This window comes from Cydia amplana, chromosome 23 (genome assembly GCF_948474715.1).
Source record: "Cydia amplana chromosome 23, ilCydAmpl1.1, whole genome shotgun sequence".
In the NCBI taxonomy this organism is placed as follows: domain Eukaryota; kingdom Metazoa; phylum Arthropoda; class Insecta; order Lepidoptera; family Tortricidae; genus Cydia; species Cydia amplana.
Window position 1 is genome coordinate 7,107,787 of NC_086091.1, and position 19,303 is coordinate 7,127,089.

At 40.1% G+C, this 19,303-nt stretch overlaps 1 protein-coding gene across 5 annotated transcripts; it reads right to left on the minus strand.

Annotated features, from left to right (window-relative positions):
- Positions 1-1,394: 1,394 nt before the first annotated feature.
- On the minus strand, positions 1,395-19,122 carry LOC134658782 (uncharacterized). 5 transcript variants are annotated; one of them, XM_063514423.1, is made up of 15 exons: positions 18,957-19,122; positions 18,660-18,863; positions 17,574-17,792; positions 16,694-16,930; positions 15,582-15,701; positions 14,276-14,371; positions 12,960-13,132; positions 11,746-12,008; positions 10,698-10,785; positions 9,472-9,559; positions 4,902-5,658; positions 4,035-4,871; positions 3,857-3,916; positions 3,103-3,126; positions 1,395-3,021 (listed from the first exon to the last, which is right to left on the minus strand). In XM_063514423.1, exons 1-15 carry the CDS (start codon positions 18,987-18,989, stop codon positions 1,526-1,528), a joined length of 4,695 nt encoding a protein of 1,564 aa, XP_063370493.1. In that variant the 5' UTR covers positions 18,990-19,122; the 3' UTR covers positions 1,395-1,525. The 5 variants fall into 5 exon arrangements, with proteins under 5 accessions (XP_063370493.1, XP_063370495.1, XP_063370494.1 ...); XM_063514424.1 differs by having other exon boundaries at positions 1,396-3,021; positions 4,035-5,658; positions 11,746-11,835; positions 11,908-12,008; XM_063514422.1 differs by having other exon boundaries at positions 1,396-3,021; positions 4,035-5,658; positions 12,960-13,129.
- Positions 19,123-19,303: the final 181 nt, after the last annotated feature.

A 19,303-nucleotide genomic window follows, 5' to 3' on the forward strand; every position in this document is an offset into this window, starting at 1 on the left:
ATTTGATATGTAACACTATATAGTTTAAAAAACATTTTTTAATTTTTTCATTTACCCCCCCCCCCCCCCCAAAATGGCTACCGTATTTCAAATTCTCTAAAATACATTTTATTTACGTTACACGTCCATCTTTGGGTCACAAATTTACATTTGTGTGCCAAATTTACATATGTGTGCCAAATTTCAACTGAATTGGTCCAGTAGTTTCGGAGAAAATAGACTGTGACAGACGGACGGACAGACAGACAGACGCACGAAGAATTATATGTATATGCACTTATCCCAACGCACCTCTCGTTCTACGCTGCGCGGGGTTCATTGCCGCTCCTACCGCCGTAAGTGTAAGTACAACTACATCATCAAGGCTACGATCGAAGATAATCAGTTCAGCACTGAAATAATAGCGGTGGAATGCCAGTATAATATTTAATTATTTATTTTAATTTTATAAATTTAATAGCAAAATAAATAGCGAATATAGGATACTCGTACAAGTAAATCTGTAAAGATCTTAGGGGTACATCAGCCGACATATATTATTAAATTTTATTTTGTCGGCCTTAATTAAATTTCCACCCTGCCGAAACTTTATTTATTTAAATTTTTAATTGAATTGATTTTTCGCCTTATGAATAACCGTATAGAGTAGTAAATAACATTTTACATCTGACTTAATGACATCTGGGTTTATACGGTTTAACTTTACAAAACGCGTATCTCGACAAAGCCATAATATGCAGAAAATAGTTAACAATCAAATGAATTAAATTAGAATTTAAATACGTCACGTGTGACATGAACAGACAAGGAGAGCAAGATTTAATGTATTGTTTCTCTTTCTTCTTTCAATGGAACGTTTTTACAGTTTCTGTTCCTCAAAAGAGGTCAGTGGTTAACACTAAACTCAAAACGCAATCTTAAAAAAACTTGATGGGTCAATGACCTGTCCCAGTAAAGTGAGGTAGTGTGCGTGAAGTGCGCTTGTGTGTGAAATGGGGTAAATTGACAGAATCTGAAAATTTACCCACCTCTACCGTCACCTTAAGAAGCTAGTTCGAAACCACCATGCCAAAAAATTGCAAAAACTTCAAGTAAACCAGCTTTATTCCTAAAACATAAATGCGACTGCTCGCATACTTACATGTCTACAGAAAACCAAATACAACAGGAAAAAGCAAATATATTTCGCCAAATCTAAAAACCCTTATATTAAAAATAAGATAGTTACAGTTAGGTCATATAGAAAAACTATATTTATTAGTTAAAAACACTCATTTTTGCCATCAATTTAAATAGTTTTTCTTGTAGACAGTACTATTGAAATAGTATTAGTAGTTACTTATATAATGTTTCTTACTGAAACCTTTTATAAACATACCTGTGCTATTCTGTGTAACATAATCACGTTTATTAACTTTTCAAATGAAGGGTTTAAAATTGGCCAAATATAACTTCAAAGCTTACAATATTAATAATCACGAAATAATCATTATATGCGTCGCGAACACCTGAAATCTTCGAAGAATCAATTATCAATGCAAACTACCTCAGGTTTATCCAGGCAAACCACCTCATCATCATCACTACCTCCTGACCCCAGATCCATATCAGTGTCATCATAAGTATCTTGTAACTCTGACTTCAACTTTTTGATCAACTCCAGCAAAGCTTTCTCAGATTTATGATACTTCACTTCAGCAACTGCAGTGCGATTTCTCTCATCGACAAAGTCTAGTTTGTAATTCATTTTCATAATCGTCTCAACTGATATAACGTCAATATCCACCTCCAATCTTACAAACACTGCTTTGTTGCGAAACTCTTTATGAAGTTTTTGAATTTTCCATTTGCTGAAATCAATCCCTTTAACTCCTCTGTTACTATGCTTGAGTCTCTCAAGAATAATAGGTGCGTTCACTCTGTTCTCGTCATCTGGTAGGGTTATATACATGGGTATATATCGAGTGTTAACTTCGTCAGCCCCTACAACCACTATTTTCATGCTCAAATTACAATCATCCAATTTCATCAACCATCGTTGTGATTCGGGGTTTTCCGGAAGAATGCCGAAGTATCGAGGGCTTTGGAAGCCGTGTTTCACGAAATCTGTCTTACTTTTGCCCCCTTCTTGGTGATATTTGAATATTTGGGTGATGATCACCTCCCTGATCTTTCGAGCCTGGTTGATCCCCAGATTTTTGTTGCCGGGTAGTGTGATCTTGACCAATTTGGGATCATTGGCGATCATCGGCATCGGGTTGTTAATCGCAGCATTCTTTAGTTCGATTGGGTTCGTTATAGACTGATCTTTCAGTCCTAAATCGAACGCGTCTTTATCTATAGCGACCGCTTTTAAGAAAACGCTGACTTTCTGCAGTTCGTAACTGAGATTCATGTTGTATCTTTCGAGAGCGCGCGCCGCCGCTGGTGGCATGTCGACATAAACTCTAGTACCTTTGACGGTAACGATTTTCTTGACGAGTTTCCATTTACTTACCCTAGCGCCGTCGAGATTTTTGTTCTGCAGCTTAAGCTTGTCAAGCGGCTCGATTTTAGACCTGGAATGACCCGGAAGCCATATAGCAGCCCTCTCATACCAAAGCTCCTCGCTAGTGTAAACTAGGATGTTGAATTTGAAGCTACTATTGCTGAAATCGTGTTTGAAAAGCCACTCTTTGGACATTTCGTCGCGCATTTGTAGCTCGTAGCGTAGCGTGCTGTGGAGGCCTCTGAAAGTGAAATCTGGAGCCCACTGGCCCGCTTCGGATTCCTTAACGATCTGCTGAATTAAGTAGGTCTTTAGTAAAACCGCTTCGCGATCTGTGAACGGTTCGAAGTCGTCTTTGCAAAGATAGAGTATGTTGTTATCTGCTTGCTTCTGAGGTTCCTGAAACGGTTGCTGATACACCGGAGGAACCATCATAGGGTTCATGGGAGCCATCACCGGCATCATTGATGGCGGCGGAAACGGAATACCCACGTTAGGCGTGACTGGTGCTTGTGTCATATCCCACTCTGGAACTGTTTATACATTTACATAGTTACCGATTTGACAATTTTAAATGTGGAATTATATAACAAAGAAAAAACTAATGTACTTACCATGCGGCTTTGTTTTACTATCGCCTGAAAATAACGAAATTAACTTGTCTTATGGATACCGCATTTAATCAAATATCTAACCTAAACCATGGCTTTCATTGTGATTAAATTTAATTTTCATAAATTTAAATGGCATATTTTAGCTAAAAATATGAATGTATACCTTTAAAAAATTGTAAACAGATTCCCATAACACGTCGCACATCTAGATTTGAGAGTGAAACGATCTAACGTGAATTTTACTAAAAAAATATCTCTCTCCCCATCCGCTAGAGTTGTTTTTTTTTCTCCACCTTCGAAATAAAAGGAGGATACGACAGACTTTTACGAAGTTCGTCTCTTGTGGTTTGTACTGACGTGGCGACGACGGCAAAGGACACTTTGAACGATACAAGCGGCACTTTTCAAGTGAGAAGGCTCACTCCACTGACAATCCAACCTCTAGACTGAGCTTAGGCCAATTCTTTCATGAAACCGATGCTGCCAAAAATACGGGGGTGCGGGGGGACGAGGTGAGCGAATCCCGTGCCGTGATTCGTCCATTCAAAGACACGGACCAATCACGGCACGGGATTGACTCGAAGATGGAGTAACGCTACCGTATGTGTGGCAGAGGGGGTAGCGCGACTATGCTATGTCTAGAGGTTGGATTGTCTGTGGCTCACTCTCAAATCCAAACCTCGAACGCAAAACGGTACACATAACATTATACGTAAATAAATTAGTGAATGATGAGAGCAAAATGTGGAATTACCTTGACTTGGAGATGGGTCAGCAAAGCGCTTAACGCTCTTTGGAGGGGCTTCAGAATAGTCTGAAAAAGAATATTATATTGTTGAATTACGTCTTATCTATACGTTGTATTAATAACATTGCGCAATGGAAATAACTGAACAGTAAGTTTAATGGTTAGGGTTGTTAAATAATCTTACCTGGATTGGAACGTTTCGGTCTGAATTGACTCGGAAAGCTTGACATGACATCTCTGAGAATCTTGTCCTCGCCGGCGCCGCTATATTTGGCGTTAAACTTGACTATCAGCTCTATGAACGAAACGTCGCTCTCTCCGAACATTTCGGTGAAGATTCTGCTCACAGCAAGCTTCAATTCCTGGCAGATGCGTTTGTTCTGTTCCGCTTCGGCGTCGATGTTGTGTTTGTCGAGGATTTTCTGTGTTATTTCCTCGATCGCCTTGTCTTTTTTGGCTTTGATGGCTTTAGATTTGATGTATTCTTCCGTGTTCCAGTCTTCTTTTCTGCGCTCTTCGAAACGGAAGCGGTCGTCATCTCGAGGCTTCGGTCTATCTTCAAACTTCGGACGGTCTTGGTATGCCTTTGGCTCTGGTTCTCTGCGATCGTAATCCCTCTTGCGGTCATCTCGGCGAAACTCCTCAGCCCTCCTTTGGAAATCTCGCGCTCTTTTGTGTACATCTTCGAAGTCCTTATCCAGTTCTTCGGACATTTTACGGAGGACTTCTCTGTGCAAATCCATTCTGGCTGCTTCAGGTTTTTTCACGGGAACCTCTCTTCTGTAATCCTCTCTTTCAGCTGGTTTCGCGACATCCCATTTTCTTTCCTCTTCACGACGGAAATCATCACGACGATCGTTAAAATCGTCTCTAGGACTGAATTTGGGTCTGTCGAACTCTCGAGGGAATTTCGGGTCTTTCCTGGTGTCGTCGCGGCCAAATTTAGGATCTGCGAATTCATCACGAGGAGGGTCTCTAAATGCAGGTGGTTTAGCGAACTCTTCCCGCGGCGAAAATTTGGGTCTTTTATCGTCGAACGGCACAAACTTAGATCTTTTATCGTCGAAGTCATCTCGCGGACTAAACTTAGGTTTATTTGCCTCGAAGTCATCTCGAAGATCGAACGTGGCTTTCTTTTCCAAATCATCAAGAGGAGCGAATCTGCTTTTTTTCTCGAAGACATCTCGAGGGCTAAATTTGGGTACCTTGTCGAAATCATCTCTGGGACTAAACTTGGGCCCGTCCCGTCCGAACCTATCGTCACGTAAGTCCAGTTCCTCTCTGCGTTCTGGACGGGGTCCCAAGTCGGTGCGCACACGGATAATGTCTTGCGGGGGGAATCTTGGTTCCTCGTCTGGTCTTCTGACATCGACAGCCTTCTTATCATATTCCCATACGGGTCTTCTTGGTTCATCAAAATCTGGTCTCTTTTCTTCTAGAGGAGGTTGCCCAGGCCAAATAGGTGGTGGTGGTGCTTCCCGAACCTCAGGGCTTCGTCGCTTCTCTAAAGCCCAGGACCGCCGCGGCGAGCGTGGCGAAGGCGAATGCCTCTTGAATCTTTCCTGAGACTTGTCTCTGCGAACGGGCGATCGACTCTTCCTCGGCGAATGGGATCTTTTGCCCTTTCCTTGTCTATCGAATGGCATTCGCGGCGGGATTCGATCGTCGTCTCGCTTTAACATATCTGGCCGAATAGGTTGTTTGTTCTGCTGCCAAGGAGATGGCGGCTCGACCGGCCGCCCGGGTTTGGGATAATCCTTTTCGACGTTCGGACGGTATCCACCTGAGTACATAGCTTGATTTGGCGCCTGTAAATTGAAAGTTCATTTGCAAAATGGACACAAAAATTAGAACTCCCTGCTAGAAATATTTTCAAGGAATATCATAGTAAAAAAATGGTTCTTATAGCAGCAAAACTAAAAGCCTACGTAATTACGGAGATTGGCCTTTTAGAGCCCAATGTTGTTGAAATTAATGTGAGGTATATCCGTTCAGTTTTTAATTGTTCTGAAAACGCGACTTTGTTATCATACCATTTCATGTAGGAATGACCGGAGAATTTTCGATTCTCTTTCTGTAAACTTTTTTTACTGGTGGCAGGCAATTTATCTACAAATCACGTACGCTATAAGTTTCCTGAGCAAAAGCTGTAATTTTTCCCTTTTAACAGCTTCTTTACTGGTATTGACAAATCCTTTGTTTTCTTTTTTACTGAAAACATGTCGCCAGAAGGAAATCTGGAACCTCGAGCACGCGGATGCTTTTTGACACATATCTGTGGTAGATTCCTAGCAAGTGGTAATCTGATGATAACACGATCCCTTTCGTTGTAAAACAATTGTATATGTTAGCAATTTATTTAGTTCCAACTATGCAGTGGAAAAAACGAAGGATATTCAAATTTATAATGGTGGTCGAATGTAAAAACTGCAGTAACATTTATAATAATAAAGTGTTGTAGGACGCAGTTGTTTTTCTACTTTTTTTTCTTTTCTTTTGAATCTTTATTTAAAGCTGCGTTTTTGCCTCGTTGTCGTCTTTCAAAGTCGTCCATAACTCCATAAGTATTACTAATACGCCGTTCACATTATGCCGTTGTAGGGAATGCAATAATAAGCAAAGTGGCCAACGTGTAAACGTATTCTTGTTAATGCACGAATGCTCGCGAATTGACTTCGAATATCTTTGGCATGGCTGCATAAAACTCGAGGATTCCGCGTTCTCGGTCGATCATTTTATGGTCAAAAATCGTAATAGGCAGCAATCTTAAGGTATACTGTCCCATTAGCTCGACAAACTAGCCACAGTCATCCATATCGTTGTACCACATAAGTACAAACAGTACGTTTCCTATTTACCAGCATGGATTGTGAACGGAGGATTCTAGCACGCTATGGTAGTCTAGAGCGAACTCCTGCGGGCGCAGCATGGTTACATTTTTATCGCCTGTCACTATGCCCGTCACTTTCGCACTTGCATACTTGTTAGAATGTGACAGGCACGGTGACAAGCGATAAAAATGCGACCTCTCTCTTTCTCTCTCATCTTAGCGTTTATCCTGGTTGCAACCTCCGCTATTGCTTCGGTGCCCAGGATCCTTTCCTACTTTTTCTCTTCCACTTTGCACGGTGTTCAGCAGCCGCTTTAGTAGTGCTGGCAAGCATGTCATTCCTCACATCCAACCAGCATCTCCAGGGATTTCCCCTTTTCCCAGGCCCAGGGGGCGGGGGTAGCTTTATTCCTTCAGTGCGCAGTAATTTCTAGCATACAAACATATCTCTCTTTAGCGATAAGGCCGCCTGTTGTTTACCTCTGTCTTCATGTATTATTTGTGTTTCCATGTACATTTATTCTGAGGTAGTGCAATAAAGAGAGAGGATTTGTATAAATCTTAATACCAAAATCATGTGATGTGCATCGAAGGGTTGTATCGCTTGCTTGTGCCAGTACTTTTGCAACCGATTCGCAGCACAGTAATGAATCTTTCCACGGAACACACTATTTTGGGTCACCACTAGCGTGGGTTGGGTCTTCTATTTTACGCCCCGAAACCCCATCAACATCATCCCTTTGACTCGAATATGCCAGTTGAATTTTCTTTTAAATTCTCCTCGCATTTCAGTTACTAAGTAGCATTGTCATTTATAAGGTCATTATCATAAGGTTTGCGATTTATCTGTCGTGGAGTCATTTTATAGTAGTATGTCGTTGGTGGCTATCATTTTTATTATCCTTATTTTTATTATTTCGATTATACCACAAGTTATAAGTTTCCATGAAACGGGCCGCTTTTGGTGTTCAGGGACTTCAGGGTTGTACGGAGCTTGGTTAAAACACTTTTTTTAGGCAGCAAGCTCTGTATTGATAATTGTTAGTTTTCTTTTCTAATCTTGTGACTGACAGAATCTTAAGACTCTTATTCAGCAAATATTTAACAGCAGCTTACGAAGACTATTAGGTTTATTAGCACTAGAGGCAGTCCAAGAATATATCAGAAATATTATTAAGATCCTGGTTTTATAGATTAGACATAGACAGTCAAGTTTCCACTCAAATCTTATAGCACTATCTTGCAATTTGGCCAGCCTCAATCTTTAAAGCAAAGTTTGTACTCTAGAAACATTGACACGAGTGTTTGTCACACATGTCTCTCTCCGGAACTGCTAAAATCTTTAAGTATACACAGGATGACCAAGTCCATAAGTCATCAGCTGCCTTATCTAGGAGTTCCTTGCTATTGCTTCTCATGTGTTGATTAAGGCCTTTATTTAGCTGTATTATATTAATTGATTCAGGACCAAATGGCGGGAAAGAGGGGAGGCCTTTGCCCTGCAGTGGGTCACTTTAATAGGCTAGAAAAAAAACCGCTTTTATCTATTTTGGTCACTTCAAATCTCAATAAGGGTTAGGGTATGTAACTCTATTTTCTTTTACATTTAATGGTATTTTTTATCACAATTCTGTATGCGTTTCACCGCAACGTAGTCCAGCAAGCTAAACCACGTTTTTTTATGAAAGTGAAGTAGATGGCGTTGTACTATGTGGTGTTCGTGCAATATTCTTATCATGATTGTAGAGTTAACAAACTCTTTCTCCGTTTATGCTCCAATCATTGGACATTACCGTGTTATTTTTCTTGAATATATAATTAATCAATTTCTAAGCCAACTTCTACACATTATTAGGTTGTCCATCCATTATTCTAGTGACGTAATCTGCCAGCAGAATGCTCATGTATGTTGACTGTCATTTTTATGATCCACCGCTCTTGATAATTATTAAGGCTGGGCAAATCGACCGATTTGATCTGGAAAATAATTGGCGTCAATGTCCAATTGAATCTCCAATTTAAGATTTATGCTTATATTTGAGCCCTCTAAGTTTAAAAAATGCTCCAAAACGAAAATACTAGCGTCACAAATTGGTAGTCTGGCGTCCGCATCCCATTTTATCGGTGATATCGGTCATAATCGGCGGTCGAATTCGGAGAGCCAAATTGGCGTTTGCGTCCGCACGTCCTGATTTGATCGGACAATTTCATCAGATTGGCGAAAAATGTCTCGTCTGGACACAGCTTAAAACGGTATACTGAAGTGGGTTCTCCTGTTACCAAATATTACTAGGTAAGAAGCTTCGCGAAATGACGCTGTTTAAATTCGGATAAGAAAACATTTTAAGTGGTAGGTACTCTTAAATATAGATAAACAGATGTAGAGAGAAACAGTTGATGCTGACGGCTGTCTATGATGACTACAACGCTCTTAACCTGTCGAATCCCACGATATGACGTCACCATAAGCGTTCTGGCTCATATATGAGCCGTGGGAGCTGACAGATTAATCGTCTGACTATACTCACGATATTCATAAAAATACCTAGATGCACCAAGGCACTTTTGAAAGCGTCCATAGATTACTGTAACCGTCCATAGATCGTACTAAAACAAACTAAATAAAACTGTTTTCGGCACATCTAAAAGACGCTTCCATTCTTAGTAATCTTCATTTCTTTGATCTTTCAAACGCGACCTTAAAATGTTATACATAAGATTCAAATTAATTTACCACTTCACTGTATAAGGTGTCCAAGTCTAAGGTTTTTGCATACAAATAATCACTTACTTGAGGGGTCGGTTCGTAGGCGGGTCGAATGGTTTTGTTATCTCTGAAGTCGTCACGTTTGTCCATGGTGTGGCGAGTTGGGGAGTACCTACAGAAATACAATTTTGTTATTAATTTGTATAAAATTACATCATGTACCTACACATTCTCTAAGATTTTTTTCTTATCTCTCTGTTCCTCGGAAATACGAATACTATTGGTTTTTACGCTATACTGTGCGCTATACTGTACTACACTTGACAGTAATGCTATATTAAGAAATCAGTTTCCTACCCATTTTTCTTGAATAAAAATTGAAGGGATGTTTACAAAAACAACATAACTGCTTAGAGCGGTTGACACTTTTTTAAGAACATTGTTAATCGTTTCAGGTGTCAACCAGTGTAGTCAGTTATGTTGTTTTTGTAAACATCCCTTCAATTGAACTGTCGTGTTACTGGTTCCCTGTCGGTTACTGGTACCACTACGTTATAACTTATAAGAGTAATTTTTAACCTATACTGCGGAGTCAGGATAGTTTCATTTTTATCGCTTGTCACTATGCCCGTCACTTTCGCACTTACATACTTGTTAGAACATGAGAGGCATGGTGACAAGCGATAAAAATGCGACCGTGCTACCGCCGCTAGTCAAAAAAAAAGCGGCCAAGTGCGAGTCGGACTCGCCCATGAAGGGTTCCGTATTTAGGCGATTTATGACGTATTAAAAAAAAACTACTTACTAGATCTCGTTCAAACCAATTTTCGGTGGAAGTTTACACGGTAATGTACATCATATATTTTTTTTAGTTTTATCATTCTGTTATTTTAGAAGTTACAGGGGGGGGGGACACATTTTACCACTTTGGAAGTGTCTCTCGCGCAAACTATTCAGTTTAGAAAGAAATGATATTAGAAACCTCAATATCATTTTTGAAGACCTATCCATAGATACCTCACACGTATCGGTTTGATAAAAAAAAAAATTTGAGTTTCAGTTCTATGTATAGGAAACCCCAAAAATTTATTGTTTTTTTTTCTATTTTTGTGTGAAAATCTTAATGCGGTTCACAGAATACATTCTACTTACCAAGTTTCAACAGTATAGTTCTTATAGTTTAGGAGAAAAGTGACTGTGACATACACGGACAGACGGGCAGACAGACAGACAGACATGACGAATCTATAAGGGATCCGTTTTTTGCCATTTGGCTACGGAACCCTAAAAATGTGTATACATTGATGTACCTTGCGCTTCCCGGTTCGGGTCTTCGTTCCGGCGATCGCTTGCCTGGCGAGATGCGGCGAGCGTTCCACTGCGGTCTACCCGGCTCCACTGTCAATAAACATGTCAACACATTCAGTGCCAGCGCGAGCTACGCGCTACGAGCGTAGCCGATAACACGGGAAATACCGTATGTAGCGGAAAGCGCCTACGAAGTGACTCCCCTAGCGAGTCGCTGGCAGTTAATGTGTTAATTAACCTTTTAACCGCCGTAGACTGATATATAACACATACAAAATCGTGCTCATTTCGCCGCAGTCTGATAAATAAGACCAAAACCTATAATTGGCTCTGTGATTCTATTGTAATTTCTGGATATATGTGGCGCTGTTGGTTTTCCATGTACTAAAATAAAATAAATAAAAACTTCGTGTAACTCCGTCCCGCCGGCGATATGAACACGCTCGCTGTAAAATCCTATGGCGGTTAAAAGGTTAATAGCCTATGACAGACGGACCGAAGTTATATAATTACCTGTATATTCCCAAACTTTCTTACTTAACTTTCTTTGTAGTCACAGTGGCTAAATTTTATGTTTACAAATGTATGATCCGCCAAAATGATGACGAAGCCCCGCTTTGCGGAGGTTTTATTTCCGCTCTGAGGAGCATAATGTAACCAGGCGTGGCTCACTTCGCGATTTCGTCGCGTCGCTACAAGTACATGCGGCCCACACCAATGTTGGTGTCTAGCCATAGTAGTTGCCGCACACCGTTACGGAACGGACGCCTGCTCGCGCTTGCGCCACCTAGCGGACATATCTGTCGTAATAGACGCGTTTTGTTAGGGAGTGAATCTTCTGTACCTAGTACTATTATATATTCTGTGATGTAACTGACAAACCTACCTCCGTAAAGTGCTGTTCAGTGTATGCTTAGAAATCTTATATTTATGATCTATCAAACTGCAATATAATATGTATAAAAACTCGTATGTATGTTAATTGTTAGATTGTTACGACAACGGGACAACGATTGGATTCGATCAAATGTAATATCAAGCATTACTTACTTCCTGGCCCCATACGGCCCGGTGACCTTCTATCATCTCGCGGCGGCTCGCGTCGTCCAGGGGACATTCGTCTGCCAGGAGACACTCGTCCTGGGGACATGCGTCGGCCAGGAGACACGCGTCGTCCAGGAGACATGCGGCGGCCGGGAGACATACGTCTACCGGGGGACATGCGTCGTCCAGGGGACATGCGTCGTCCAGGGGACATGCGTCGTCCAGGGGACATGCGTCGACCAGGGGATACACGTCGGCCGGGCGAATGCCTGATAAACAAAAGGTACAATTGCAAAGGTGTAGTATATTCACTCTGTTAGTTCATGAAACACAAGTTACTATTAAAACACTTTTGTCTTTATCAATACTTGTATATGAAAAAAAAGTGGAAACCTAAATAAAGTTTGTGCCTTTTTTACATAATGGATGCAGATACAGTCACCTGCAATAATATGTTACTTTCGAAGGCTGCAAATATATGTGACACGCTCATATGGATCGTGTCAGATATTTTTGCAGCCTTTACTGCAGACTGTACAGTTGATTGAGCCTAGCATTAGCTAAAATGTATTTCCCGATCTTGGGCCCGTTTCTCAAAAGCTTGTAACTTGTAATACAAGCGGTTGTCAGATTTTGACAGCTTTTGTTAGAAAGGGACTTCCACTTGTATTACAAGTTACAAGCTTTTGAGAAACGGGCCCCTTGTCGGACCGATCGAACGGCTTATCCTTTGGACCGGCTTAATTTATACAATAAAATAGCACTAGTTTGAACTGCTGTGTATAAACTGTTTTGTCACGCCAAAGGCTAGTAAATAGAGATGACTAACAAACAACCCCCATACAACGCCGCCAAAATCCTTATCGTGGTTGATGGTTGACATTGCCATTTAGATGCAATGATTTATAACTCAAGATAGGTTATAAGGCGTTCCAAAATTGAAGCGCTTAACTTGTGACAAATTGGACAAGTTTCCTTTAGACGCGGCTGGACAAGCGAGAAATGTGCACGCGCTAACGAGCTCGCGCACACCGAAAGAGAAAGAGACGACCTTATGTTTAACAAAGAGTGTGACAAAGATGGATGTAATGAGAAAACTAATCATAAATAAGAGATTTCTTCGTAGGCACAGAAATAAATAGGGAAGTATTTTTTGTGCTCCTCATGTATGAGTATAACCTATCTAGGTTATATAATATCATTGTTTAGATGTTGCTTACCTCCTTGGCGACATTCGATCGGGTGAATGCCTCCTAGGAGACTTCGGCCGGCCGTAATCCTTGTCGTACGGCTTGTCTGCACGATCGAACGGCTTGTCGTACGGTCCGGACGGCTTGTCGTACGGTCCGGACGGTTTGTCAAACGGACCAGATGGCTTGTCGAAGGGTTTCTGCTGCTGTGAATAGGGATACAATGTTGACATGGTAATTTTTTTCGAGGTTTCTGAAGTCTATTTTTTTATTCGGTAGACTAAAATGACATTTCATAGTATCATGTGTCATTTCATGCTATGAAATGTCATTTTAGTCTACCGAATAAAAAAATAGACTTTAGGGGTGTACCAATTTAGATCAGGGATGTTGCGGATGCCGATTTTTTGACATCCGCGGATGCGGATGCGGATTTTTAAAGGCTCACATCCGCGGATGCGGATGCGGATGTCACGATAGTACCATAAAAAACGTCAAATATTACATTTTAGTAATTTTTATTTCAAAAAACCGGCCAAGTGCGAGTCGGACTCGCGTTCCAAGGGTTCCGTACATTAAGTCCCACTCACGCTTGACTGCATCTGATAGGTTGATTTCTAATAGGTTTTTTTTGGTTAATGACTAAATTACCTAGCAGTCTAGCACTTACGCCGATGCTAAGACGTTCCTGTACCGACCTGTTCCACATCCGCATCCGCATTAAATCCGCATCGATTTTATGCGGATGCGGCTGCGGATGTTGAAAATAATGCGGAAGTTCCGCGGTTGCGGATGCGGATGCGGATATTCGCAACATCCCTGATTTAGATGTCAAACAACCGGACAAGTGCGAGTCGGACTCGCCCACCGACGGTTCCGGACTTTTTAGTATTTGTTGTTATAGCGGCAACAGAAGTACATCATTTGTGAAAATTTCAACTGTTTAGCTATCACGATTCATGGGGTAGGTACAGCCTGGAGACAGATAGACGGACAGCGAAGTCTTAGTAATAGGGTCCCGTATTTACGCTTTGGGTACGGAACCCAAAGATATATTATTATTATTATTTATTGAACACAATGTAAGCTTACAGTTTCAGACCAAATCACTTACACGCTAGGAAAACAGATACATTGTCAAAATAGTAAATATACATGCGAATTAATCAAGGATTAACATAACAATTAAAAACATACAAAAATATAAAATCATGAGCATAAAAATGTCATACAAATTCATTTATAATTTTACATACACTCCAAGAAAACAGAAATAGGGTAAAACAAAAAAGATAAAGTAAATTAAATGTCAAAAACTGATTAAGTACAATCATGAATATATGTACCTGTTGTTGTATCCACGGTTGAGCTTGCGGAGGCCCAGAGTTCTGTCCCGGACTATATTGGCTCGGACCTTGGAAGTTGTCTTTCATTATTGTAATCTAGAACAATCATTTGGTTACTTTGGTTACTGGTACCCGCAGTACCAGAACAATCATTTGGTTACTTTGGTTACTGGTACCCGCAATACCAGAACAATCATTTGGTTACTTTGGTTATTGGTAACCACAGTACCAGAACAATCATTTGGTTACTTTGGTTACTGGTACCCGCAGTACCAGAACAATCATTTGGTTACTTTGGTTACTGGTACCCGCAGTACCAGAACAATCCTTTGGTTACTGGTACTGGCAGATCTTATCTATCCACATGTCAATCAGGGATGTTGCGAATATCCGCAACCGCGGAACTTCCGCATTATTTTCAACATCCGCATCCGCATAAAATCGGTGCGGAGTTTAATGCGGATGTGGAACAGGTCGGTACAGGAACGTCTTAGCAGCGGCGTAAGTGCTAGCGTGCTAGGTAATTTAGTCATTAGCCAAAAAAACGTATTAGAAATGTGCAGTCAAGCGTGAGTCGGACTTAATGTACGGAACCCTTGGAACGCGACTCCGACTCGCACTTGACCCTTTTAAAATAAAAATTGCTAAAATGTAATAGAATTTGACGTTTTTTATGTACCTGACCTTGACATCCGCATCCGAATCCGCCTCCGCGGATGTGAGCCTTTAAAAATCCGCATCCGCGTCCGCGGATGTCAAAAAATCGGCATCCGCAACATCCCTGATACAATAGGCAACATGACTAATTTTCATTTATCGTATCAATCGATCGGGTTTGTTTTTAGGATCAAATGTCTATATGGGACCCATTGCATTAAAGTAACACAAAAGTCAGAAATTGTAGTCAAAGGCCGACAGTCGCACTTCACTCGCGAAACGCCCTAAACAAAACGACAAGGGAACGTGACGTCAAGGTCTCTGGAAGCCCATCTTGTAGTATGGACAAAACAAGAAAATTGCGTTTTTGTCGGTGAAATATTGCATTTATGTATATAGTTGCTATACAATATTTTTTTGGATGAAATGTAAGGAATCGAATGGTATTCTTTTATCGTTTTTGGAAGTTAAAAAAAAACTTAAATTTAGAAACTTTCAGGTCCTGTATTTTTGTAATTTTTCAATATTTTATTTTAATATCCACATTATTGTGATAAATTGCTCGTTTGCTATCTATTTTACTAGACTTTGTTATAAAATTCAACATGTGTCATCATCCCTATAATACAATAAAATTACAATTACATACCGGTTTGCTTTGCGCCGGGTAGTTTTGCCCCGGGAACCTATTGTGCTGTCCACCAGGCCTGTTCATTGGCGTGTCCACAATTTCCACCGTACGGAGCACGTGGGGTCGTTGACCTGGCGGCTGAAAAAATAGCTAAGTCAGTCGCAAACGGTGTTGTTTTTGCGGACTTTAGAAGAAGCACGTGGACCGGCCGTTGACTTCAAAATGGTGGTTAACATTTTGAACGCCAATGACAGATATATCCGCACCGTAGGTTCAACGCCAAAGACCGATTAATCGGTCTCAGTCCACAGAGCAACATCGACCTACGTGCATATACATAAAGTTCAACTTCAGTTTTGACACTTCAATGATGTGGCGTCTGAGTGACAGCTTTTGTGTTTGACACGGCGTGGAAAAGGTTAAACGCGCTTCAAGATGAATTCTCCATTCACTGCACACCACCAGATTAGTTTACTGTATAATAAGCTATCGATATTATATACACTTTAAAATAATATTAATGAGCAAAACAAAGGAATTAATCACGAGGCTAACCATCAAGATGGCGCTCGAACGGAAGTCCTAGTGTTTAATGAGACAATTAAATTTTTTGGTCACTTGAAAAGCCGCAATCGTTAAACCTGGAGTTACCATGGTTACCAGTACAATTTGACACTGGCTTAACAGTTTAACCGGTTAACCCTGGGTTAGTGGGATGGTGCAAGTGGCTTAAGGGTTTAATTCAATGGGCTAAATTATTATTATTATTTATTATTTTATTTGATACACTAGCAGCTCTTGGAGCTGATGCGTGTATATCGAAGCACTTGTATTTTTATTTTGCACTTTTTAAAGTTCTAAAATGTGTATCCAGTCTATTTTTGAAAGTGTTTGACAACAGTTTCGGGTAGAGTTCCACACATTTACCACACGATTAACGATGACTGCGACGAATGCGATAACCAGTGTTGGCCGAAACGTTAATGCAATTGAAAATGTTGGCCATTAACCATTATAAATTGAACCTTAAACCGTAACGGACGATTAGAGTTTACGGTTCAATTTATAATGGTTAATGGCCAACATTTTCAATTGCATTAACGTTTCGGCCAACACTGGCGATAACTTACCCCAGAGTCTGGCGCATTCCTAGGAGGTCCTCCATAACCCTGATCTTGAGGTCTTTGGAACTGGTCCCGCGGGAACGGCTTCCCATCCGACCTCATCTGTCCCATACCGTGCCCCATGCTCGGACCATTCGGACCCATGTTTGGAGCATGGGAGCCCATGGAACCCATGTTCTGCGGGGGCCCTTGGTGGCCCTGGTACTGCTGGTTTGAATATTGGTTTTGGTGCATATTTTGATGCTGTAAAAGAATTCTCTAAATAAAATGTGGCATTTCCAATGTTTTTTTTTTTAATTTTTAAAGGGGTTTTATCACACAGTGACTATGTCACCCCTGTAGTGAGATCAAGTAATAATGTAGAAGCGTAGCATTACTTACACCACTACATTATTTCAAATGTTATTGACAGTAATGACAATTTACAAGAGTCAGACCACTCTAAGTTTGCACTAATTTGTCATTTTTGGCAGCTGCAATATAGACTTAAAACTTGGCAAATGCTAAGTCATGGTTGAAATCTAAATACTACTTATTCAAAATAAGGTTTTTTTATGTAATAACAACCATATATTACTTATTTAAATCAAAATCAAATCAAATCAAATCAAAATCAAAATAGTTTATTGAGACAGTGAAACTTATGATTAACAAGATTTACGTAAACTTATTCTATGATTAAACACTGCTAAAGTTGTTGCAAGATATATAAATTGCCCGTGATACCTGCACTAGGCTATGCCTGTCTCGCAGGATGGCACTTTTCCTAGTTTGCCAGTTATTTATATAAATAACTTTAAAATACATCTTACTTTAAAATAAAGTTATGTCAAACTACTCAATTTTGATCCTTAGCATGTAATTACTGCTCTTAAAAAATAATTACCTGAGGTGGCATATTACTATTCGGCCCAGGTCCCTGTTGGAACCCATACGAGTTGTTATTGGGCCCCGGTCCCGGTCCTATTGAATTGGCAGTCCACTGCGGGCTCGTCAACTGGCTAGCCGGCATGTTGGGCTCCCATTGTGGACGGTAGTCTTGCTGGTAATCATTACGGGGCTGGTTGTAGTTCCCTTGCGGACCAAAGTTCTGTTGCGAGTTTTGCTGCAATTGTGGAATTAAAAAATTGTAAGGCTTTATGATGCGGTCGCAAAAGATGAGGAGAAGCAGATTACTGACTGAAATAAATGTGATATACTAAGAAAAAGTGACCAAGGCCTGCAGTGCCCCAGGCTGGAATCCGGATGGCTGTGCCATTCGGCCACCGGGCCACAGCGGCATAGGTCGATCTTTTCCAAGTATATGCACTTCTTACTTTCTTCTTCTGCTATAGTAGAGTTTCTACATGAAATAAAAACAAATTAAAATATTTTCAGAAAATAATTTAGTTTGTTCTTGTTTGTAGGTTAGTTATTTAATTATGTTTTGTTTCTAGGTATGTATTGTATATTAAGTTTGTATGCACTAACAAACGTTTGTTCTAATACTTTCTAATAGTATAGATTATTAACTATTATTATTATATGTGAATGCGCAAGCAGCTTAAAGCTGATACTCGCACATCAATGTCCACTTTGAAAATGTTCATGGAGTTTGTTTTTAAGAGTTTATTGGGCTGCACTGATCACTGACTCGGGCAAACTGTTCCACACTTTCACTACGCAGTTAGACAGGAAGTCTCGTCTGTGGTTGCTACTACTCTGCATCCATGTCAGTGGTGTTATTATTAAGTTATCAAGTGAAATAAATAGCATGTACGCTCATTTAACGCATGTAATATTAGTAATGTACAAATATGGTCTTAAAATCATAGTTGTAGTCATAGCCCCTCAAGTTCTAGGTTCCTAACTTCCTACATAATGTACGAAAAATATGTCCGCGGGACTGAAGGAGTGAAAGGCCATTTTTATTTATCATTCAATAGTAGTCATTTAGTTGAATAACAGAAAATTTGTAACTTAAAATAATTACCGATTTTGAGACTGGAACAACCCGCAGCGCGCATCCCATGACCCAGAATCCATCGAGACATTTTATAAGGTGGCTCCCCTCGCTTTCGTCTGCCAGCCCTATTCTAACTTTCTTCAACCCATTATCTTTCACCAGCTCATCCAAAATGAAGTCATTCAGGTTACACTGCTTCTTAATTAACAATTTAATATCTTTATACGTGGTCTGAAAATAATTGATTTCATGATCATCAAGTATTAAATCCGATGTAAAGGAAAAGTAACCTTTAAAAAAATATGATAACTTGGTTTTTCTTACCGTCGGTGGCAATCCACTTATTGTTAGCATCATCTTGACGAGATTAATATAAATTGTTTATTTAACGTAACGATACAATTATCTTAACAGTATCCTATGCTTATTCATTATTAAAAACCCATAATTAATTAGTAACTCCGCAAAATTGTAATCACAAGCGATTTGTGACGCTAAGAATTATAATCTGTGGAACTTGGAAGAAAGAGATGATTGCTGTAGACAGTTTTCGTTTCACGAAGTTTGATTACTGAATGATATTCTTTTACCAATTTTCATGAAATAACGTCACATGAATATATTAAAAGTGTTTAATATTACTTCTAAAAATAAGTATAAAGTTTTTGTTA